The sequence below is a fragment of the Myotis nattereri genome, assembly GCF_964212035.1.
Source record: "Myotis nattereri genome assembly, chromosome: 7".
In the NCBI taxonomy this organism is placed as follows: Eukaryota; Metazoa; Chordata; class Mammalia; order Chiroptera; family Vespertilionidae; genus Myotis; species Myotis nattereri.
Genome location: NC_138082.1, coordinates 30,348,285 through 30,374,068, shown reverse-complemented (window position 1 = coordinate 30,374,068; position 25,784 = coordinate 30,348,285). Strand labels below are relative to the sequence as shown.

Sequence of the window (25,784 nt, the reverse complement as noted above, 5' to 3'; positions counted from 1 at the left end):
AGAATGAAGACCTGGCACCTCTGCGGATGCAGAAATGGAGAGGAGGGGCACCTGGGACCCAAGTGGGAGCACTCAGGCCCCACACCAATGTCCCCTTCTGGGAGGTGGCCCATCAGTCAGCAGGACTCCTGGCCTCCCTGCCCTCCCTTCTTCCTGTGGAGTCTCTGAGGCTGGAGTTCTGTGAAGGTGAGTCTGCTCCTTGGTGGGTCTCCATGGGCTCATCCTGCTGGAGGGGCCAGGGCTCTGTGCTCCTCTGAACTCCAGTGCACAGGGACAGTGGTCTGGGTGTGGGGAATGTGTGTGGTTGATTGGAGCAGCCTTGGGCCTTGTGGATAAGCCCAGTTCTGGGGTTCAGATTGAGGAATTATTTTTCACACACATCCAAACCATGTCCCCAGCTTTTCTGAGGAAGAAAGCTGGTATTTTGCTCCCCATCTGTCTCATGTTTTTGCCTGTCAGTTGGTTTGGAATTCAGGTGGAAAGGCATGCATTTTTTTGGGGCAGGAGTAGGGCGGGAAAACAAACACCCTGTAAGGAGTCAAGCACCTGGGTGTATGTCTTGCTCCTTGAGTTCTTGTCCATTTGTGCCCTAGATGGGTAAAGAGGGGGAATCATACCCCCGGCAATTGCATGGTTGTGTACACTTGATGGCACTCAATGGCAATATTTCAGTTTTTAGGGACTGGGGTGTGGTAGAACTTAGTAGAACCTTTGTGACTGGGTTCAGTGAGGGTACAGCTGTGGACTTCTGAGTCTTCCTACAAAGCTGGTAAGAATCCAGATGGGTCGTTGGAGGGGAAATGTGATTATCTCTATAGAGAAGGCAGTGAATCCTTAGAAAAGGGGTCTGGAAGAGACATCTGGGCAGAGGAAGAAGAGGTTAAGGAGTGAGGTTAAGGCGTGCAGAAGAGGAGACTATAGGGGAACACAGTAATCCTATCTGGGCCACATTCAGAAGGTTTAGGGCTATGCATGAGAAACACCCCTCTGCAGGCCAAAGAGGAAGAAGGCTGGCTCAAGGCCACATGGCCTGTCCCAACCCGTAGTCACCACCATAACAACAGCCCTTCATTTGGAGCCCTGGGCTCCACCTCAGGGGAAGTTAGTGACCTGTATCCAGAACGGAACAAGGATAGATTTTCGTGGTACCCTGGTTACTGCTGGATAGCACCACACTCCCTGAAACCCCCTGAAATCACATAATGCCTTTCTCTCATGACCACCCAGTCTCAGATACACGGGGTGGACACAAACAAAGGAAGGAGCCTGTTACTGCCATCACATTTCTCATTTTAGCATCTAAGAATCCCCATTACCACCAGTTGGGTAGCCCTTTCCTCCCAAACTTGACTCCAACCACGCCTGCACTTCTCTCTATTGGTTGTGCATGGTATTACTGCCTCCTTAGAACTGCATCTGGTTGCCTGGTTAGAGAAACCAAACTAACAATTCCTTATCTCTCAAGATTGTTAGACCACTGGTGGTCCACGAGGTCTGAAAGGGTCACCATGATTAGTAATGGATGAAGGGGGACATGTTATCCCTGTTCTCTCAAGATTGTGTCTATCTAAACCCTCTAAATTAGCAATAGGAGCACCATTATTTCTATCTGAATAAAGGAGAACTGACTTATGGATTAGATTCTGAGATAATTTTGATATTTGGCTGTTCATGAGCACAAAAACCAGCTTATGACATGGACAGAGAAGTCTGGGTTTAAAATTGAGGAGGGTCCTGAAACTGTGGCCCCTCCCACCCCCTGAGAACCCCTGTTTCCCAGAGAGGTTCATTCTGTCCTGAATCCCCACAGTGACCTTGCCTTTTTCACCTTCCTGGAGACAGAACTGCTCAAACCTGCTCCTCCTTGGCTTGAGACTGGCATTCCTAGGGTGCACACAAGAGAATCATTCTGACATCCCTGCCAGGCATGTTGATTTTACTAGGTGGTGAGCTATGTAGAGCAATTAAAACTATTAAACAAGTTAAAAAATGAATGACATAGAGTGACTAATTAAGAGAAAATGTGAGATTTTAAGGAAGTTGTGGGGTATCATATCTGCCATGCCCCAACCCCTGTCCCCTGGGGAATTGTCTTCACCTTCCTTCACCATTACGGTTCTCTGCTTCCTGGAGGATCGGAACCTTTGTGTCTTAACCTCACCCAACTCTTATTGACTCAGATGCCCAACTGCGTGACTGAAAAATCAGGCTCACCTTTTATAAGGTTCACCATATTTAATCCTGGGAATCCTGGTTGAATCTCGCTGCCATCACTGGGACCAGGCATTTCCACATCAGACTTGCCTCATAAGAAAAATGCAAGGCTGTAGGTGTCAGTCCTGCCCTCAGGAAGGGTGAGGATTGTTTCTTGGGAGTTACCTCGACCTGGGGTTTCCCTGCGAGACCCAGAGTGTTAGCTGGGCTGGGCACCACAAGAAGCTGGGATGTACCAGTGAAGGAGGCCATTGAATGAACAGTGAAGCCCCACTCTTAATATTTCTGCAAGTTCCGCCTTCATCCATTACTAATCATGGTGACCCTTTCAGACTTCACGGACCACCAGTGGTCTGCGGACCACTGGTTGGCGACCGCTGCTCCAAAGGTTTCCTTAAACCAGCGGTTGCCAACCTTTCGGACCTCACGGACCTCCAGTGGTCCACGGAGCACCGGATGGTGAATGTCCTGAACCTTAAGATAGCCAAGTGATGCATATGTAGCCAGAAAAGTCGTACACTTATCTCATTCTAATTATCTCCACTCAGCACACAGAAGGTGCCCATTGGGCAGCAGCCTTTGCTTCTTTTGGCTTGTAAGTGGGTGCTTCTATTGAGTGGAGGATCCATAGATGGGACCTCAGAGTTGCTGAACAGAACAGAAGCAGTGGAGGTGGCCCCTGCAGCTTCGTGAAGACTCAGTGGTTGTGAGACAGGAGTGGGATGTCATAAGGAGGCGCCACCAGGGGAGAAGGATCAGTTAAACTGTCCCTGCACAGAGGGACTCAGAGGGATACACTCAGAGAAGGACGCACAAAGGACTTCTGCCTAAATTAAAGATTCCAGAATAGCTATTCTTATTGATTTCAATAAATTTGTTCCCGGCCACTTAAAAAGTCCTTTTTACCTATTTATTTTATTTTTTAAGAGTTTAAAAATATATATTCTTATTGATTTCAGAGAGGAAAGGAGAGGGAGATAGAGATGGAAACATCAATGATGAGAGAGAATCATTTATTGGCTGCCTACTGCACTCCCCCTGCCCCCTCCACTAGGGAATGAGCCCCCAACCCAGGCATGTGTCCTGACTGGGAATAGCTAGTTGGGCTGGTTTGTTTTTATAGTTTCTATTTTTGGTTAAACTTCTTATTGGTTTATTTATTTATTTTTTTAGTTGTCTGTCTATGGCTGTGATGGTGAACCTTTTGAGCTCAGCGTGTCAGCATTTTGAAAAACCCTAAATTAACTCTGGTGCCGTGTCACATAGAGAAATTTTTTGATATTTTCAACCATAGAAAAACAAAGACTTATATTTTTGATATTTATTTTATATATTTAAATGCCATTTAACAAAGAAAAATCAACCAAAAATGAGTTCGCGTGTCACCTCTGACACGCGTGTCATAGGTGAGCCAAAACTGGTCTATGGGTTCTTATAGTTCACTGAACTTCTTTAAGAGGATTATTCCAAATTCTTTGTCAGACAACTTATATATCCCCCCAATTTCTTTAAGCGTAGTTATTAGAGTTTATTAGTTTTTTGTTGATTTTTTTTTTGTAGTAGTGCAATGTTTACCCAAATATTCATGATCCTTGATTCCTTTGTTTGGTATCAGTGCACATTAGTAAGCAATCTCCTCTCATAGACTTTATAGGTTCACTTCACCAGAAAAATGCCTTCAACAGTCATCTCAGGTTGGAATACAGTACAGCAGAACTGATAGCATGCATGGGAAGATGGATATGTCATCAGGGTCTCAGTTGGGAAGGCCAGTGCCTGTGCTCTGAGGTTGGTGGTTGGATGATGGCTGAGCTCTGTGTTGTGGTGAACTTGCAGGTTGGGCTCCCTGATCAGGCACAACTGCTGGCTGTACTCTGGGGATTGATGGGTCCACTTGCTGAGTTCTGCAATCACCTCTTGTTGAGTGAAGTTTCAGGCAGTGTTTTGTGTTATGTTGGTGCCAAAGGTTGCACTCTGTAATTTGTCAGGGTTACAGGCTGGGCTCTGCAATAGCTCCTGGTTGGGTAGAGTTTCAAGCTGTGTCCCCTAGTCTGATGGTGTCTCTGGCTGGACTTAATGCTCAGTTTGGGCTATTATAAGGGCTTCACACTCATACTGGGCCTTCGATTGTGATCTGAGATCTGGTGATGCCATTGGTCGTTCCCTGAAGTTGGCTGTGCTACAGGGTGGGCTTCCCAATAAGTTAACTTTCTGGCTGTTCTCTGATGTTGGACATGGTTATTGGCCAAATTTTCAGATTGAGAGGGGCCTCCAGTGGCATACTGCATTGGATGGGGATAGAGACTGTTCCACGTTGGGCAGAGTCACCTCCAGGCTCCCTCATTGGGTGGAGCTACAGGCTATGCTTCATGATTGTGTGGGCTCACTGGCTAGGCTGCCTGAATGGGTGAGGGCATAGGCTGTATTAGTCAATTGGATAGGGCCATTGGTGGGGCTCTGCTGCTAGATGGAGTGATAGATCTGGTTCTTTGGATCACCTGAACCATAGGCTTGTCACCCTGGCTATCTGGGTTCTTTGGATGAGCTTTCTAAAGGACCAAGACTGGCTGGCTGGCATTGCTCAGTGGTTGTGTGTGGGAGTGAATCCTGGAAAAACTATGTTACAATATAAAATAGGGACGGCAGATGCCTCTTTCAACCATCTGATCATCTATTTATAATCTCTTTTGATAACATATTGTTGCCCATTACACAAATTACTCATCTTGCTGTGACAGTTAGTACACGTTGCCAGGCCTGCAGCTCTGTTGGAGTAAACTATCTCTTCAGCCAGCAGGCTCATCTAGTATATTCCTAGTTTTGTCAGTGACTTATTGTGAGAATTTTCTTGGGAGAAGGAGGAATAAAGGGAGCAGGACACTGCTTTAGTTCAGGCAAAATGAGGGGGAGGTAGGGCAGTGGTCTGTCTACCAATAGGGACAGGGGCTCTTTTGCAGGACAGTGGGTTCAGAAGGATCTAGAGTTCAGAGTTCTCAGGTGCATCTACTTAGAAAGCCCCATTCTGAGTTTCAGTGCTTGATGTTTTCTTTATCAGGGATTGAGCACAAGAGGCCAAGCTGAGCTTAGATTAGAGTTCAGTATTTTCTGAAGTTCTATCATTCTTTTTTAAAAATATATAATCCTCACCCAAGCACATGCTTAGACAGAAGAAGAGGGAGAGAGAGACACAGAGAGAAACATCTATCAGTTGCCTCTTGTACACGTCCCGACCCAGGACCGAACACATAACCCAGGTATGTGCCAAGAGGCAAACCTTTCTCTGCACAGGAGGATGCTCAACCAACCTAGACACTCAGGGTGGGCAGATGTCCGACATTCTTAAAATTAGGGCCTGCACCAGGCCTTCCATATTGTGTACCTTCCAGATGCAGGTGGTAGTTAATATATAAGCTTGCCATGTACTCTTTTTGATACTTTAAATGAGCTTAGTAATAGCCACCTAGCCAGGCTGGTATGGCTCTTGTTGAGCGTGGAGCCATGGTTCAATTCCTGTTCAGGGCATATGCCTGGGTTACAGGCTCAATCTCTAGTAGGAAGTTTTCAGGAGGCAGCCAGTCTATGATTCTCTCTCATCATTGATGTTTCTATCTCTCTCTCTCCTTTGCTACTCCTCCCTCTGAAATTAATAAAAGCATATGTAAAATAGTTTTTTAAAAAGAAATAGCCATCTAATCACACAGTTCTTACAGTTACTATTCTTTGTAAATGTTAGACAATGGCCTTTTCCCCTATATCTCATTCATATAGGTGAATGTGTTTTGCAACTGCACTGTTTTAGTACCTCTGGGACTAACAGTATTCCACCTGTTGCCAGATGGCTAGACAGTGATCTAGCTCAGAACTCCATGCTTAGGTCTGGCTTGCTAGACCCTAATGTGAAGGTGTGTTCCCTAAAAGCAAAGCCTGAGACAAAGTCTCTTTTGTCAGTGATTTATTGTGAGAATTTTCTCCAGATGAAAAGGGATAAGGAAGGCAGGACACTGTGCTGGGAAATGCTAAGCAAGGATGTGGTCATAGCTGGAGACCAGCTCTAGCCTGATTCCCTGAGGAGCACAGGAACATGAATCACTCCACATGGTTGGTTCATCTTTGGTGCTGGGAACCAGCCCCCAGGACAAAGAGATTTAACCTTCAGGTGAATATGCCTCCATTTAGCCCAAAGAAATATACTGGGGAGAGACGGTTTAAGCAATCAATACACATAACAGCAGGGATTAGAAATCTGCCTGAAAGCGAGATTTTCCAGGGTATCAACAGCATCCACTACACTAGTGAACTGTTCTGATTTGTTTACTGAATAGCAAAGACTTTTTTGAAATTCTTCTTAAATTCCTCTTCTGTTAGGTCTGAGTCATTGTGCTGGGGAAAAAACACACAGACAAAAATAATGACCATATCAGTGTCATTAGACAATGTGCATTGGAAAATGATCAGAACTCTTGTTTTAAACACATAAGTTACATTAAACAGATTAAGTTTAAAAACTCAAGCAGCTAAGCCCAGGCGGTGTTGCTCTGTGGTTGAGCATCCACCTATGAACCATGAGGTCATGGTTTACTTCTGGTCAGGGCACATGCCCAGGTTGTGGGCTCGATCCCCGGTGTGGGGTGTGAAGAAGGCAGCTGATCAATGATTCTCTCTCATTATTGATGTGTATATCTCTCTCTCCCTCTGCCTTTCTCTTTAAAATCAATAAAAATATATTTACAAACAAGCAAAAACAAACCAACAAAGCAAAACAAAACAATACAAAAATCTCAAGCTGGTAAGAGTAACTTTTCTTTCCTAACAGCATGATTAACTCTTGTTGTCTAGACAGAAATGGAAAATAATTACTATACAGAGGACTCTCAGTCATTGGTTTTGGGTTGTTTGTTTCAGTGAGGGTTAGAAAGGTAATCTAAGGTCTTAGTAACAACCAAATATTACAGATGTACAATCAGTGGTATTCCTTTCACATTGTCAATTTGATTCCCCTCTGGTGATATGTTATATGGTTCATTAACATGCAAAGGAATCTGCAGTTTGGGACCTTTGAGAGGTCTGATTGAGTGTATTTGGGAGAGGTAAGAAGGATAACATGACTTCAGGAAGGAATTTTTTCTGTAGGTTTTGAACAGGGAGGATGCCACTGTTCTCAATGGTCACCTGTCACCTTTGAGGAGAGGAATTAGCTCTCAGGGGCCTGGAGTCTGGTTGCAGGGACAACTCCTTATTCACTGTTGCTCTCTCTGGTGAGCTTAAATCCTCAATTTAAAAACCCAGTCACTTTCTGAATCCTTCCTTGTATAGGCTTGTCATAGGATGAGGGAAACTCTAAAATCTCCAAGTACCAGGAAATGCAGGCAGAGTGACTCAACGTATAGAAAATGAAATGGATGTAGGGAGAGTCTCTTACCTTAGGATCTTGATAGATGTTGTTCATATCAAGCACAAACCCTTCCACTTGGGCATAACATCCTTTATTTAGACTATTCTTGATTTCATCCAATCTCCTAAGTGTCTCTAGGCATTGAGAAGCCTTTTGAAACTGATGAAAAATATATCAATAGGAGCATTACTGACAAAGTTCAATGTCTACATTCTGTGGATTCCCATAAAATCCAGAGGAAATACAAGGTAAAGGTAAAGGCAGCTCATGCTCCCCCTCCCATGGGCTTCAGATCACAGATTCCACAGTGTCTGTGTCAAGGTTGGGTAACATTATGGGGCCTATGCATGGTTTGTTGTTGTTACTCACATAATTTTCATGTGGAATATTTGGAAAAACGTTGCCCTCGAAATGGCAATAGGCCTTTAGGAGTAGGAATTCACATTTCTGCAAAGAAGGAGACTGTGAATGAAAAGCAGCTTGGCAGGAGTGAGCCCAAATGCATGTCTAGGCAGATACATGAACACAGTAGTCTACTGGAAGTTTCCCCAAACAGGGATTGTTCTTGGAAACTAACATGTAATAGCTGAGATTTTTTCTTTCTTTTTTTTTCTGCAAACAGGTTCTGGTGAATTTTCGGCGTGGATGAGGCATGGTCAGAAGAGCAGGCACCCTTTGAAACTCTTGCCCTTACCCATGACTGTTTGACTTCTCATGTGAGCAGGAAGGAGATGTTTTGGGTCAAATTCAACTCACCATCTTCTCTTCAGGCCTCATCGGTCTTGCCAGGACCTCAGATTCACTGTCTTGCTGCTGACTTCGTGAAGACATTTTTATTTTGCAGAAGGTACATTTCCAATTGTTCCTGAGATGTCAGATAAGTGAGCAAGGCAAGCCCCAGAAACACCTCCATTCCCACAGCTGCCACTTTTCTTTCAGACATAGCTGATGGGCACAGCCAGGGAATGAGGGGACACCTTCCAGATTCTCTAGGACTCTCCTGTGGTAACCCTGGCTCTTAGAGTAGAAGCAGCATTTTATTGGGTGTAATATGGAGTCTGGGTGAGTGATGGGCTCCCCTTTCTCTTTCTGAGCTGCTGGGAGCACAAGTAGCCCTGCCCAACAAGTCTTAGGTTGGAAATGGGCCTTAACCCCTGGGGGGCCTTGTGCCTCTATTACCCAGTTGAGAACAAGGCAAAATGAAGAAAAATATCTTTGTTTCCTGACTTTTCTGAATAAGCACAGAACACAGACAACTAGAATTTTTGCTCCTGTGAACAAGAGTCTGAGGTGGGAAAGTTCTGGAAAGGACAGTAGTGGTATGTAGACAAGGAACCCAGCCACCAGTCTCAACCTCCCTGGGGAGAGAGGGGAACATTACCCTCCTGTTGACAGTATCTTTAAACAGCTCCCCACATCATATCACTGGACCCTGTACTTCTGACGCTGCTCTTTTGACATCAGGACACGAGGAGAGACTCGGCATTGGGAGTGTGCATGGCAGGGAGAAGGTCCATAGAAGGAGAGGGGTCTGCATCTCACAAACCTCTTAGGATCCACAGGTGGGATGTGACAGTCCCCATGAAAGAAGCTGAAACACCAGCTGCAGTTGAAGAGCTTTCCTTCATCCCCACAGATCTTGCATTTCTCTGCTTTTTTCAGCTAGAAGATAAAACAATGTCTGTATCCCCACTGAGACCTTGAAGACCAACACTGTGGGAATCTGGAACTCATTGATTTTGTGGGAACCTTCATGGACAAGTTAATTGCTTCTCCCTGAGCTGTGAACCAACTGCATGGAGTGGAGATTCAGAAAAAGAACCCTTGGTCTGTGGTGAAGTTCAGGAGGAGTGGCCTATGTGACCAGAAAAGGTTTTTCTATAAAACCAGAGTCTCTAACACAGAAAGATCAGCTACAAAAGAGAGGATGAATTTTATAGAAATGTGAACCATTGTATTACCTTGCAAATAAAACAAGGTCCTGGAACCAAAAGATTTGCCTATACCATAATGAGTAAAATGATGCAAGGAAAGGTGGTTTACTGAGAAATTGATAAGATGGAATAAACTTCTAAGACAACATTACATCCTGTTTTCTTGGCTGAGGGCTCCCCATGAGTTGAAGGGCCTGGTAGGGGTTCCTGGACTGTGGATTCTGTACCTGGGGTGCCCCTGGACCTATGACAGTGTCTTCGAATTGGAAAGACCACAGGCACAGATGACCAGGTCGTGCCAGGGAGGACAGAGCTCTTTGGCACTAGAACCCTGGGGAGATGCCCCATGACTCAGCGTGGCATGTAAGGTGTGGAGGCTCCATCCCTGAACAGCCAGAGAGAGTGGCAATTGCTTTGTTCTATAAACAGAATAGGGAGGGACTCCCTTCAACAGCTGATACTGGATTTCTCACCAGTCTCAGTATGTGGCCTTTAACCATGTTTAATTTCATTTGAAGAAGATAAAATTTGACAGCATTTCCATCCAAATCCTGTGGTGTAACTTTTACTCATTGAACCCAACCAAATTTATAGAGCAGATATGAAGATACACTGTGTTATATACAATCATATGTATTCATGAGAAATAGCTGGCCTGTGCCTGAGCCCTATCCTAATTAAGAAAATGCAGTGTAAAGTCTAACATTAAAGTTCAACATTATGTGATGCTGTGACATTTGGCAAAATTGAGAATGCCTTGAACAGCCTATATGCAAATTCCCTTCCTGAATCTGCTCTCCTGGATAAGGTCCCACAGCTAAACAATGCTCCTTGTCAGGGGGCCACATGTAACCCTGCTCAGCCTGGAATAACAGGTTTCAGTTCCCTGTCAGTGATAGAATTATTTAAACAAGCATGCCATAACCTCCTAGGGAAACCAGGGGATAACCCACCCTCCACAGCCCCTGGTTGCTCCCTCTGTTCCTGAGGGCAACCATGGTGAGGCCTGCATGGCTGGCACTGCCTTCTTTCCTTGGTTTAGGAGTATATGTAACTGATAAACATCTGTCAATCCATCTGTCCAGTAACAGATACCATTACTTGCTGTCCCCCAAACTGTGTGGTAGACATCCCTCCCTCACCAATGGGGTGAAAAGGAGGTGATTAAAACAGAAAACCCCTTTATTCTTTCTTTTAAATGAGAATCAGCATTTACATATGAATCAGGAACTATCAGGAACTATATTTGTTCCTGGTTGCTTTCCTGGTTCTGCCTTCTGAGAGAACCCAGAAGATTCTGGGTTGCTCTATAGATGGAAACATCCTTTCTATCCCATTGTCTATTGGAGAAGTTCCTACCCTCTTGTGACCATCTCAGGTGACAAAAATGAGACTGAATTGGGGACTGGCCCCCCATTGATGAGTGATGGGTGGAGCGAAAGTGGTCCATTGAGGAGCAGGAGGAGGCAGGAATGACACCATCCACCTTTCTCTGCCAGGACCATTTCTCCTTTCTCCAAACACATGGGGCCAGTGCCATCACTCTCCTGGCCTTAGTCAATCAGCCTCACTGCTGTATCTGTTTCCCTTTTTGTCCTCTCCTCTTCTAACACTTAGAATCCCTTAGGTTTAGATATTTGGCCTTTTGATTGCCCCATATAATCAAATGAGTCTCAAAGCTGCAGTTACATTCCCATGTCTCCAGCTCCCAAATGTCCAGCCTGTCTTCTGCATTTGTGCACATCCTTATGCTCACCCAGCATCTCCCCCTGGCCCCTTAAAGCACACCCCAAACACATCCAGGCAAAACAATGTATTATCCTGTCCCCACACCCACTACCTCTTCTTTCCTGGTGCTTCCATTTCATAAAACATTCGCCTTTGACCACAAACCTGAGAATACGTCCTGGGTCTATACTCTCACGCATATTCCGAATCCTACTAAGCCCACTCCTTTTCACAGTAACAGTTAAGCTTGTTTTGTTAGTTCCATCTCTGTAGGGTCCACTGTGTACAGGGATGCTGAGACCCTAATGAATGGTTCCACCCTAATAGATAGAGAAAAGTGTTCTGTTTCTCAAAGTCTGTATTATATCTCTGTTAGCAGCACACAAAGATCACAAATGTCCATCTTGAAGTAAATGGGCACAGTAATGTGCAACACAGCTATATTGTTTCTCTTCATGCAGAAAGTAATAAAAGATGAAAAGTCACTCTGGCTTTAGGGCGAAAATTCTTATCTGGGGAGAATCAGGAATCTGGTCATTTCTTTTGCTTTTAAAAATGGCCATATATGAGAAAGTGCAAAGCTCAAGGAACATCTGGACAACAGCTCCCATTCAGTGTTCCAGAGAATCCTAAACCACATCCTTAATGGAGTTTGAAACTGGGTCTAACATGGAGGCCCAGGGCCATTTTCCTTCTCCTCACTGTAGGCACTCACAGACTGCTATCATCATTCTCCAGAAATTGGTGACCCACTTCCCAGAAAAACAAGGAAATAACAAATGTAATAAGTGCACAAGAATCTTGTATCCCTATCTGTAATCAAGTCTAGGGCCTTTTCCCTTTGGCTCTTTGTCTCTTAGCTTGGCTGCACATTTGAATTGTCTGAGCCAAGTATATAAAATACTAAATTTCTGGTCCCAACATCATTGGTGCTGAATCAATTGGTCTGGTTTGAGACACAGGCATTGGTATTTTCCTTAAGTCATAGAATGAGTAACTTACGTATCAAAATCATCTGAAGACATTTTAACAATTCTAATGTCCGAGTCATAACTCAGAATGATTAAATCAAAATTTTATCTAGAGTGGGATCAGACAATGTTATTTTTCAAAGGTCTTCAGGTGATTCTTGTGTGCAAAGTGTGGAACCTGAGTTGAGATTTAGTCTCACATGTGTGCTTATTAATGCATGAGGTATTATAAGCCAGTGCTGAATTGGGCTGTAATATCTATCCTAGGAAAGATTATTAAGAAGAGTGAGGGTACTATTGTTAAAACAATTGCCTTTTTCTCCCCATGGAGTCTTGATCATGGGTAGTGTGATCACCACCATCAGCAACTCTTCTAGGGCACTCCTCTAAAGTTAAAATGAATCCAAGCTCCTCTGTACTCCAATTCAACTTCCAGAAGTTCACCCTCATTTTCCTTTTATCCAAATCCCAAGATGGCACCTGGCTGACTTTTCACAGGAAATTGACTACTGGGTATAAGACTTACATTACTATTGATTATCCAGTAGAATGACTTGGACTTATTATCTTCAGGCAGCCTCAGCTTTTATCCCCACCTGATGCAGGGAGGTCATAGACAAGGGCGATCCACTTAAAAATGACCTGAGAAATGGTCATGTCATTGCCTGCCTCTCTGGAGAGTCTGGAATACCCTGCTCCCCATTAATTATTTATCCATGGTAAACAATGAAGTTGAAATAATTCTGGAGGTCAGGGATATTATTTCAAACTTCTGTAATGAATATTGAGCATTTTTAATGTATTAAATAATTGCATAGTGAATGAGTAAATAAATGAGTATTATTTCACTTAGGAAAAGAGATAACTTGCTATCTCTTTAGAAAATACTAGCATAAAACCAATAATATTTGTGGATGAGTATTTCAGATATATGACAATACAGCAGCTGTCACCAGAAAGGATAAGTGGCCCTAATCAAGAGACAGGAAGCTGTCATGTGGTGCCAAGTGTGACACTAATGTTATGAGAAAACAGGACTCCATCAGCAAGAGAAGTTCTGGGAGTCATAGTGGATCCACCGAGGTAGTAATGGTTCCTGAGATCAGACACTTCAATTCTTCATCAAGGAGACACAAAATATAGGGGTAACTGAACCTTGTTGCTGCAAAGTGTTGTACCCATGGATAAGAATAGAACCTGTGGGTTGGGAGTTGCTAGCTCTTTTAGGTACTCCAGATTGAATAACTCTAGACACACAGAGAATGATAGAGACACTACTATTTAAAGTAGTCACTGAATAGGTAAAAGAATAATTTATCTTCAGTAAACCCTATGGCTATAATGTGCCAAGGACTGGTGGGTCAAAAGTCCTAGAACAGGTTATCTAAAGGCCTAGACCAGTGGTCAGCAAACTCATTAGTCAGCAGAGCCAAATATCAATAGTACAACGATTGAAATTTCTTCTCATAGCCAAATTTTTTAAACTTAAACTATATAGGTAGGTACATTGTTATTAACTTAATTAGGGTACTCCTAAGGCTTAGGAAGAGCTACATTCAGGGGGCCAAAGAGCCTCATGTGGCTTGTGAACCACAGTTTGCCAACCACGGGCCTAGACAGCTATATGTAACCTAATGTACATACTATGAAAGTCTTGGATGGTCATTTCTACCTGGAGTATATGAGAATGACACTTTTCACCTCCCCCTTCTTCTTAAGTTCTCATTCATACTCAATCTTGAAAAAACTATCACTTTATCCTTAAGCTACACCTCACATAATGTATTTTGTTTATTGCCTCCATAATCTTTTTCCATAGAGAGAGAAATCACTTGTATAGACAGTCAGAGGCCTGCACAGCCCCTGAGGTGGAACCAAAAGGGTTGGCATCAAAGTAAGGAATTTATTAGGTCATCCCCTCATGTAAGACACTTCAAGTTCCCAAAAGCTCCCTCCCAACAGCACTATCCTTAGGAAATGTTTGCCAATAATTTTTGCCTGAGAAAGAATATCGTAAGTCTGTGTGTATATTTTATAGAAGTATGGAAGATTACGTAAAACAAGAGCAGAATATAAATATGCTTTTAGTTGCCTATCTCAAGAAATAGTGTATGGTTTCATATATGTCTCAAGGTAGACTCAGTACTAAACCTGGTTCATCTAGATGATGGTTGTTGACTGTTTCCTAACACGACTCGCGTGGAGTAGGGTTCGGTATCTGAAAGAGGAGCCGCACAACAAATGAGAGGAAAAGACACGAGATAATTTTGCAATATTGGGGGACCAGGCGGCAAGTCCGGAAGGACTTCTCCTTTGTGCTCAGGCCTCACCAAGCTTTTATTGATCTGGGATGCACCCATAGCATAGTCCTAGGCAGGTGACCCCCTGCAACAGGCAGACTAGCCCATCAGCAAGGATTTACATAATAATAAATGGGGGAGTAGTTTCAGCTACCACTGTCTGGACAAACAGAGGTGGCGCCTAGCTCTGACCTTTGGGAGGGCTTCAAAGGCACCCAGCCTTTCGGGGGGGGGGGGTGTGGTTCTCTGTCTATGCTTATCAGATAGTGAAGGCAATAAACAGTTTCCCACAATGGTGATCAAATTTTGCTTCATCAGATTTTATTAAAGTTAGAAATAGTATCCTTTATTAAAAATATCTGGTCTGAGTCAAAAATGAGCCTGTGACCTTATTAAGAAATATTTTTATGTATTCCATAATTATGTCTGCTTTTACAACTTGGATACCCTGGCAATATCTGCATCTATAGCTAAAACTCAGCTATGAGATCTATTTTGATGGCTCTTTATTATCCTCATCTCAAATGGTTTACCATTCAAAGATGACCTTGCATTCAACCTAATACTCAATGAAACAAATCTGAAGGCACATACAAAATAAATAAATTAAATAAAATGAAGGGAGGAACCAGGAGAAGAGGCAACAATGTTAATTACACAACTGAGTAACCATAAAAAAAATGCTACACCATATAAAATTAGTTATGTAATAAAAACTTTTGTATTTTCTCCTTAGTTTTCATTGTCCTAGGAGATGTATTGGTAAACATATTGCTATGAGAGATATCTGAAGTTTTGGTGCCAATCGTTTCTTCTAAGACTTTTATGGTTTCATGTGTTACATTTAAGTCTTTTATCCATTTTGAGCTTATTTTTGTGTATGATGTTAAGTTGGTGGTCTAGTTTCATTTTTTTGCATGTACCTGTCCAATTTTCCCAACACCGTTTATTTAAAAAACTGTTTCTACTCCATTGTATGCTCTTGCCTCTTTTGTCAAATATTAATGAGTATAATGGCTTGGGTTGATTTCTATTCTATTCCATTGATCTACATTAAAACAAAAAGCTTCTGTACTGCAAAAGAAACCATCAACAAAACAACAAGAGAGCCCACCACATGGGAGAACACATTTGCAAATGATACATCCAATAAAGGGTCAATCTTCAAAATTTGTAGAGAACTCATACAACTTAACAAAAGGAAGACAAACAATCCAATTAAAAATGTCAAATGACCTAAATAGACACTTCTTCAAAGTGGACATATAGAAAGTCAGTAGACATGGAAAAAATGCTCAAAGTCACTAATCATCCAAGAAATGCAAATCTAAATGACAATGAGATATCACCTCACACCTGTTAGAATGGCTATCATGAATAAATCAACAAATGACAAATATTGACCAGGTTGTGGACAAAAGGAAACCCTAGTGCACTGCTGGTGGGAAAGCAGACTGGTGCAGCCATTATGGAAAATAGTATGGAGTTTCCTCAAAAAAGTTAAAAATGGAACTCCCTTGCCCTAACCGGTTTGGCTCAGTGGATAGAGCATGGGCCTGCGGACTGAAAGGTCCCAGGTTCGATTCCGGTCAAGGGCATGTACCTTGGTTGCGGGCACATCCCCAGTAGGGAATGTGCAGGAGGCAGCTGGTCAATGTTTCTCTCTCATGGATGTTTCTAATTCTCTATCCCTCTCACTTGCTCTCTGTAAAAAATCTATAAAATATATTTAAAAAAAATAAATAAAAATGGAACTCCCATTTGACCCAGTGATTCCACTTCTAGGAATATATCCTAAGAAACCTGAAACACTCCTTAGAAAGAATACATGCATCCCCATGTTCATAGCAGCACAATTCACAATAGCTAAGATTTGGAAACAGCCTAAGTGCCCATCAGCAGATAAGTGGATTCAAAAACTGTGGTACATCTACACAATGGAATACTACGTTGGCATAAAAAATAAGGAACTTTTACTATTTGCAACAGCATGCATGGAACTGGAGAGCATATGCTAAGTGAAATAAGCCACTTGGAGAAAGATAAATATCACATGATCTCAATCATATGTGGAGTATAATGACCAATATAAACTGATGAACAAAAATAGATCCAGAGACAAGGTAGCACTGAACAGACCATCCAACCTCAGAGAGAAGGCAGGGGAAGGGGGTGGTTAGAGATCAACCAAAGGACTTGTATGCATGCATATTAGCATAACCAATGGACACGGACACTGGGGCAGTGGGGGCTTGCCCTTGTGGGTGGGAGTTGTGTGTGTGGGGGGTGTCAATTGGGGGAAAAGAAGACATATGTAATACTTTAAACAATAAATAAAAAATTCACATATGAAATTTTAATAAAAGAAGATTTGGAAACAACCTAAGTGCCCATCAGCAGATGAGTGAATAAAAAATGGTGGTACATTTATACAATGGAATACTATGTGGCAATAAAAAAAGAAAGAACTCTTACCATTTGCAACAGCATGGATGGACCTGGAGGATATTATTCTAAGTGAAATAAGCCAGTCAGAGAAAGATAAGTATCACGTGATCTCACTTATATACGGAATCTAATGAACCAAATAAACTGATGAATAAAAAGACCCTGAGACATAGAAGCATGAACAGACTGTTGAACCTTAGAGGGAAGGCAGGGGAGGGTGGGTAGGAAGAGATCAACCCATGAACTTGTATGCATATACAATTGTCTGTGGACATAGACAATTGGGTGGTGAGGTACTTGGGGGAGGTTGGGGTTGGGGTGGGAGATGGGAGCAGGCTTGAAGAGGTTAATGTGGGGAAAAGGGGATTTATGTAATACTTTGAACAATATAGATTAAAAAAAGAACTTGTATAAAGTAATAATCACCTTTTTCTTCACACCACGTGGAGGTTTAAGTAGATATCCTTGCTGAAAGATTAAAAGATCCAAGTGTATAGTTAGCCTGTGTTTATGTTTTGTGAGTCTGGCATTGCAATCTCCTCCCAAATATTTCTACTTGGATGTTCCACTGTCAGCTCAAACCAAGATGTCTAAATGAGAACCCATCTTCCCCTCCTCAATGTTATTCTAGAATTCATTAATAGTAGCTGGACAATCCTCCTTAGAATTTTTTCCTTTTCTTTTGTGTTCTTATTTACTTAAGTTTTCATTTCCTTCACAATCTTTTTGACAGCTTTCACTTCCGTTCCATTCCCACCAGTGCCACTCAAGTTATTTCCTCACACCAGGGCTGCTCAACTTACATACACTTGTCCCACAGCTATTGGGTGTCACATACTCTGCACAATGTTGGGCACACAAAGATGTATAAACCCTAGAGATCTAGGAGAGCAGGTTCTTGCAGATAACTTTAGCCACTGAAAGAAAGGAGACCATCTACAGTTAAACAAGTGGTCAGAAGGCACTCCTGAGAAAGAGTGGTGTGAAAACCAGAACCATGACTAACATGGCTCCACAGGTTGACTTCTCCCTCCTCCCACACCTACTCCAACTGAGCCCCTTTGACATCAATGTGCTGCCTTGTACTGACTTAAGAGTGTGGGGCACCTCCCTCCAGGACAAGAATAAAGTCAGGGGACCTCAGAGCTCTAGCCATGACTCAACATATATTTTATGAGCAAATAGTGACCTTTTCTTCAAGTACAAGGAAAGTCACATCTCCTGCCCCATCATTGGAATACCTGCATCATGAAAGGGTTGCATGAAAGGATAAGTATAAAACTATGAGAAAGGCTTTAATAGTGTGGTCAGGGGGCCTAGGGAAGGGATGACAAGGCAGGTCAGTCAGGGAATATTCAGAGAGGGGCGACATTGGAGCTGAGCATTCTAGGTTCACTACAAGTGTCTAGAGCTGAAAGACAGTGAAGTCATTTCCAGGCCCCATGTTGTCTGAGATACTGTTTCAAATATGTCATTTCACACCTCAGGAGACTTCCCTGGGTCTGCATTATTTATGCTATGAGTTTAAAATCCTTAGCCTGGCATTAAATCCCTCCAAAAAACCCCAAAACCCCAATTGATAAATTATTCCTTATCACACACAATCCATCTACCTCAACCTGTGGAGCCATGTTAGTCATGGTTCTGGTTTTCACACCACTCTTTCTCAGGAGTGCCTTCTGACCACTTGTTTGACTGTAGATGGTCTCCTTTCTTTCAGTGGCTAAAGTTATCTGCAAGCACCTGAGTCATAATGACTTCTCCCTCCTCCCGCACCTACTCCAACCGAGCCCCTTTGACATCAGTGTGCTGCCTTGTACTGACTTAAGAGTGTGGGGCACCTCCCTCCAGGACAAGAATAAAGTCAGGGGACCTCAGAGCTTTAGCCATGACTCGACATATATTTTATGAGCAAATAGTGACCTTTTCTTTAAGTACAAGGAAAGTCACATCTCCTGCCCCATCATTGGAATACCTGTATCATCCATTTTAGGGTTCTCCCACCACAGCACACACTGTTCTTCCAGTTACTTGATTTTTCATAGCCTCCTGCAACTTCAAATTCCCTTGGGGTGAACCAATTTCCATCCTCTCTCCTTATGCACTTCACCGTGGCTCCTGTAAGACCGGGATAATTGATCCTGAAAACCCCTAGTCCTCAGAGCTCAGACACTGGATCTACAGCCACCCAATTTGGGTTAAAGATCACTAACAGATGAGTGTGACCTCACCTTTCATACTTGAGAATCCCCAAACCCAGCCTGTAAGTCTCTTGTAAGGAGATTTCCTACTTTGGAGTGAAATCTCAAGTGGGGGCCCTGCTCTGCTGCTTACAATGACATTAAGGCAATATCTGTGCCCTGTATTACAATAATTTTCTTCCAGTTCAATAGAATTATTGAGCTGATATTTTTTTAAGTGAAATCATGAATAACTGACTTTAAAGTAATTGTGAAAAATTATTCATTGGAAAATTTTACTTATATATAGACTAGAGGCCCAGTGCACAAAATTTGTGCATGGGGGGTGGGGGAGAAGGTATCCCTCAGCCTGGCCAGCACCCTCTCCAATCTGGGATCCCTTGGGGGATGTCTGACTGCTTTTAGACCCAATCCCTGTGGGTAGTTGGACATCCCTCTCATAGTCCAGGACTGCTGGCTCCTAACCGCTCACCAGCCTGCCTGCCTGATTGACTTTAACTGCTTCTGCCTGCCAGCCTGATCATCCCCTAACTGCTCCCTGCCGGCCTGATTGACTCCTAACTGATCCCCTGCTGGCCTGATAGCCCCCAACTGCCCTCCCTTGCAGGCCTGATCACTCCCAACTGCCTTCCCCTGCTGGCCTGGTCACCCCTAACTACCCTCTCCTGCCAGCCTGGTTGCACCCAACTGCCCTTCCCTGCAGGCCTGGTCACCCCCATCTGTCATCCTCTGCAGACCTGGTTGCCCCCAACTGCCCTCCCCTGCCAGCCTGGTTGCATCCAACTGCCCTCCTCTGTAGGCCTGATCACCCACAACTGCCCTCACCTGCCGGCCATCTTGTGGCAGCCATCTTGTGATGATGTCACACATGATGCCACCTAGGCTTTTATTATATAGGATAAAAGATAGTCATATATGTGACAATATTATTCATTAAAAAAAGGAAATAAAAACCTTATTGAGATACCACATCACACCCTCTAGGATAGCCATAAAGAAAAAGACAGACAATAACAATTGTTGGTTAGGATGCAGAGAAATGAGAGCACTCAGATTTTACTGGTGGGAATATAAACTGGTGCCATACTGTGGCAAATAGTTTCAATTTTTTTCAATAAGTTCAACATTGAATTGCCATGTAATCCTGCAATTCTACTCCAGAGTATATAGTGGAAAGAATTAAAAAACTAGGTTCACCAAAATCTTTATTCAAAACAGCATTATTCATAATAGTGAAAGGGTGAGAAAACCCAAACTGATAGATAAATGCATTACTGTGTTTCCACACGATGGACTGTTATATTATCCTATCTAATAAAAGAGAAACATGGTAATTAGCGTACGAGCACTATCCTTCCCATTGGCTAATCAGGGTGATATGCAAATTAACTTCCAGCCAAGATGGCGACCGGCAGCCAGGCAGCTGACGCGAACAGGGAGGCTTGCTTGCTTCAGTGACCAAGGAAGCCAAGCTTCCCCGCCTGCCTTGACCGCCTCTCAGCTGCACTCTAAGCAACATTGTAACAAATATAGAAGCTAAACAACACCCCAGGCTTCAGCCAGCAGGACCACAACATTGTTTCAAATACAGAAGGTAAACAAAGGCCAGAAACCTGCTTTCAGCAGTGGAGGTCTCATAGTTGGAGCCTAGCCTCAGAGCTAAAGCTGGCCCAGAATAAAAAAAAGGAAAAAAGGAGTGGTTGGGAGCTTCAGTCACCCGCCAGCCTGAAAACAGCCCTCAGCCCCTCACCCAGGCTGGCTAGGCACCCCAGTGGGGACTCCCACCCTAAAAGGGGTGTGACCAGCTGCAAACAGCCATCATCCCCTCACCCAGGCTGGCCAGACACCCAAGCGGGACCCCCACCCTGATCCAGGACACCCTTCAGGGCAAACCAGCCCGCCCCCACCCGTGCACCAGGCTTCTATCCTATATAGTAAAAGGGTAATATGCCTCCCAGCACTGGGATCAGCGTGACAGAGGGCAGCGACCAAACCCCCTGATCGCCCTGCAGCTCTGTGTGTGACAGGGGGCGGGGCCACAACCTCCCTATCCGCCCTGTTCTATTCGTGACAGGGGGGAGCTCCTCAACCCCCTGATCAGCCCTGCTCTGTGTGTGACAGGGGGGAGCTCCCCAACCCCCTGATTGCCCTGCGGCTCTGTGTGTGACAGGGTGTGGCGCCCCAACCACCCCCATCGGCCCTGCCCTGAGTGTGACAGTGGCTACGCCCCAACCCCCTGATCTGCCCTGCTCTGTGACAGGGGGCGGTGCCCCAACTCCCCTATTGGCCCTGCTCTGTGAGTGACAGGGGGGAGCTCCCCAACCCCCTGATGGGCCCTGCTCTGTGTGTGACAGGGGGGAGCTCCTCAACCCCCTGATCGGCCCTGCTCTGTGCGTGACAGCGGGTGGCGCCGCAACCTCCCTATCGACCCTGCCTTGAGTGTGACAGGGGGCAGTGCCCCAACCCCCCAATTGGCCCTACCCTAAGTGTGACTAGGGGTGGCATCGAAACCTCCTGATCCGCCCTGCTCTGTGCGTGACAGGGGGCGGCTCCCCAACTCCCCAATCGACCCTGCTCTGAACCTGACCAGGGGCTGCACCTAGGGATTAGGCCTGCCCTCTGCCACCCAGGAGCGGGCATAAGCCAGCAGGTTGTTATCTCCCGAGGGGTCCCAGACTTCGAGAGGGCACAGGCCCGGCTGAGAGACCCCCTCTCCCGCCCCCTCGCCCCCCCCACCCCCCAGTGCACAAATTTTTGTGCACCGGGCCTCTAGTTTGAAAATAAAGAAGAATGAAGTATAATGGATGATATATACATATGAACCTGGAAAACATCATGCTGAGTGAAAACCAGTCACAGAAAGGCACATGTTATATGAGTCAATTGATATGAAATATTTAGAATGGGCCAGTTTATAGATCACAAAATATATGAGTGGTTGCATAGGGCTCTCTTGGAGTGAGGTGGGAGTGGGTATTGACTACTGAGAGACATGGTGTTTCTTTTAGCGGAGGAAAAAACTGTTCTAAAATTAGATTGTAATGATGGTTTTATAATCTTGTGAATAAACAAAAAGCTCAACAGTGAATTCTACACTTAAAATGGTGAATTACTAGTATATATGTGAGTTATATCTCAGTAAAGCTGTTTAAAAATAGTTTTGATGCAAACTTATTATTTTTTCACATACCCACATTAAGATTAATCTGATATGGGGTTCATCATTATAGACAACTATTGGAAAGCTTTATAATGTTCAAATCAGAAAACATTTTACAGTCATTATGTACCTTGTCTCAAAGTCACACCAGGAGGAAGGTTTTTAATTATTATCCATTTATTAGATGAGAAGTTTCAGGATCAGAAAAATCCCATTCTTTACTAAGTCACTCTTGGAAGAGCTGAGGCTGGGACTCAGGTTTTCTGATTCTAAATTTTGTGAACTCTGGAAGTGAGCACTTAATATGCACCATTTCTTAAAGTGTAAAAATGTCATCTTAAAGATCCCTACCTCTTCTCAAGACAAAACTGGGGCCCCAATTCCTTAAACAATGGGTAATTTACATGGGTAATTCCATTACTTTTTGTGATTCCTTCATGGAGGGGTTATAAGTGAAAGTAGACCTTGAATCTTACCTCGTTTCAATTTTCTCTTAATTAACATGCCCACCATCACCCCACAGGTCACAGGAAGTATTTCAGCCTCAAAATCCACAGTCTCATCTGTGTGCATTTTTGTCCCTGAAAGAGAAGATTCTTCATTGTATCTCATTTTACAACAGCACAAATACAACTTCCTCCCAAGTTGAGATTGTTTCTATAAAGACATAGGGGTACTTAAGAAACTTTATCTCACAAATCTTCAGAGTTTCAAAGTCTTTCTGTCAGTGGCATTTTTGATGCACAGCAATAGAATGCCTACCTTCATCTCACCTCTCAAATCTCACACAATCAGAATGCCTGAGCAGAGATATCAGGCTTCTATAAAACTACAGTAACTCTCAATGCAGTCATCCCCTCCCCTGACTCTTCCATGACAATGAAACATACAGCTGCTGTCACATTATGAAGGAAGGTCTCCATCTATGCTCTTCCAGTGCAGTTAGGTAGCTGGACACAATATCAGAGACTATACTTGTATCTCCCCATTTGAGCTCTGACTCAGGGAGAGGATAATGATGAGTTAACCCTGAAGATAGTGTCTACCTTAATTCATGTTCTCTACTTTGCCTCATTTGTCCCTCACATCAACTTTCTCCAAAGCTAAAAGAGGAGCTGAGGAAGCTCTAGAACAATCTGCAAATTGCATGACTTGCTGGACCATTACAGTCTGACAATGGTGTGCCCTTTATAAAAGGCTACACGCAATGCTCTGATCATCTAACTCTATGACCTCATCTCTTCCTGTCCACACACTTCTCTATTATGGGTATTTTGTCACTGAAGGCAGCTTTCCCCAATCTAGGCAGAAAGGGATCAGCTCCTTCCTGCATTGTGATAAGGACAAAAGTGGTGGGGAATTAATGGCATTATATAGACCAATTGTGCAAATCTGGATTCTGTTCTGACCATTGCTGGTGAGGATGCATGTTCTTCCCCGGTCTTCAGAGTGCCTACAGATTTTGGTTATATTTTTTGAAAATGCCTTTGCCCTGCTTGTATCTGACCCTTGTGGATAAAAATTGTGAGTGACAATAGGAGATTATTAGAACGAATGATGAGGAGATGAGGTTACAGCCAATGGAATGGTACACAATATATTCCCCCCTCCATATTTTTGGTAGTGAAGGAAGAGCAAAAGTCCCATCTGAGGATGAAACACCTAGGAGGTGTGGGAGGTGAAAGAGCATTAATCATATTTGTCTTTCAAGACTGTCCTGAAGGAAATCACTCTTGTCTATCTCTCCCACCACATATGTAGATGCTGAGTCTGCCATTCACCATCAGATGTGATGAATTTGGGGTTGCTGCCAGCCTCTGCATTTCCCAGGCAGAACATTTCTGGACATGGTCCTCTCACTGATTCTCAGTCATTGGATGAAGGGTTGAGGGAGACATCATGGAAAAATATAACAGATTGGACATCATGGAGAGATAGAACAGATTGGATGAACTCTCTTTCCCCACCTCCTTCAAAAACCCATCAACAATGAACAGAGCTGAAAACTTTAAGGTTACAGGTGATCAGGGACCCAACCCTACTCATGGCTGATATATTCCTTTTAGGAACCTGAACAATTATAAATGCTTCTTTTTCAGGATCACCATGTGTGCGCTTGGGATTGCATTTCTTGTGTGAAAGCCAGGCATTCACTTGCCTCCCTCATGCAACCATGGTGACTTGCACCATAGAGGTGGTCATAGGAAACTTAAACACCAATTAGAAAGGATATATGCATCCCTATGTTTATAGCAGCACAATTCACCATAGCTACAATTTGGAAACAGCCTAAGTGTCCATCAGCAGATGAGTGGATTAAAAAACCGTGGTACATCTACACAATGGAATACTACGCTGAGGTAAGAAAGGAGTTCTTACCATTTGCAACAGCATGGATGGAACTGGAGAGCATTATGCTAAGTGAAATAGGCCAGTCAGAGAAAGATAAATACCACATGATCTCACTCATTTGTGGAATATAGTGAACAACATAGGCTGATGAAAAGGGATAGATCCAGAAATAGAGAAGCAGCGATAAGACTGTCAAACCTCAGAGGGAAAGTAGGGGAGGATGGGGGTAAGGGGGAGAGATCAACCAAAGGACTTGTATGCATGCATATAAGCCCAACCAATGGACACAGACAACAGGGGGGTGAGGGCATGATTGGCGGCGGGGGGGGGGGGTTTAAGGGGGGAATGAGGTCACATATGTAACACCTTAATCAATAAAGAAATTAAAGATTGAAAAAAATATGTTTTAGGAAATTTGTTAAATTCTGAAGGAAACAATTTGAATGAATATACTACTAGACTCCAGGGGTCAGATTAATCTTGGCTGGTGGAGTGGTGTCCTCACAGGGAAATAGCCAGAATGTGCTTTGTGAGGTGAATTTGTTGGGACCCAATTCTCCATGGAATTCCACATGCCCCAGAGTATCTTTTCAAGGATGTGTGAATAGCAAAGAGTTTTAGAAGCTAGAGTTAATGTAGCTCCCCAAGTCAGAGGGCAAATTTGTTTTCTGACCAGTATAAAATAGAGAGCATCTCCCTCTTAATTATCCCAGGATAGTAAAGTGTCCTCCTCAGAGGAGAGCTGTTTAAGTTCTAGGGTGATGGTCATATTCTATCTCTTGATAACAATTAGGATTTTACAGGAGAACACTTTAATCAGAATCCATAGAATGAAATATCTAGCATTTGTACATCTCATTGTAAATTTTATCAAAAAGAAAAAGAAATACAAACAAATATTGAATCTAGTTAATGATATGCATACTAAAGTGTTTGGGGGAAGGTGTATTATTGTCTGCAACTTTAAAATGTTTCAAAGCTGAGGACGGTTAGTGGATGAATAGGGAAATGAATAGAGGGACAGAAATGAGATAAAGCAGAATACATGCTAATTGTGAGTCTATGTTTACTGTAAAATTATTCA

General features: G+C 43.5%; 1 protein-coding gene across 1 annotated transcript in view; it reads right to left on the bottom strand.

The window, feature by feature from the left end:
- Positions 1-6,157: 6,157 nt before the first annotated feature.
- LOC308522703 (nuclear body protein SP140-like protein) overlaps positions 6,158-25,784 on the bottom strand; it is a gene marked incomplete at its 5' end in the record, with an annotated part of 64,169 nt that continues 44,542 nt past the window's right edge. Inside the window, 8 exons of the mRNA XM_081096237.1 lie at positions 6,158-6,594; positions 7,634-7,765; positions 7,976-8,053; positions 8,363-8,471; positions 9,153-9,268; positions 17,414-17,455; positions 18,963-19,105; positions 22,825-22,929. Of these exons, the coding sequence (XP_080952363.1) occupies positions 6,526-6,594; positions 7,634-7,765; positions 7,976-8,053; positions 8,363-8,471; positions 9,153-9,268; positions 17,414-17,455; positions 18,963-19,105; positions 22,825-22,929 (794 nt within the window). The 3' untranslated portion in view covers positions 6,158-6,525. The remainder of the gene's footprint in view (positions 6,595-7,633; positions 7,766-7,975; positions 8,054-8,362; positions 8,472-9,152; positions 9,269-17,413; positions 17,456-18,962; positions 19,106-22,824; positions 22,930-25,784) is intronic.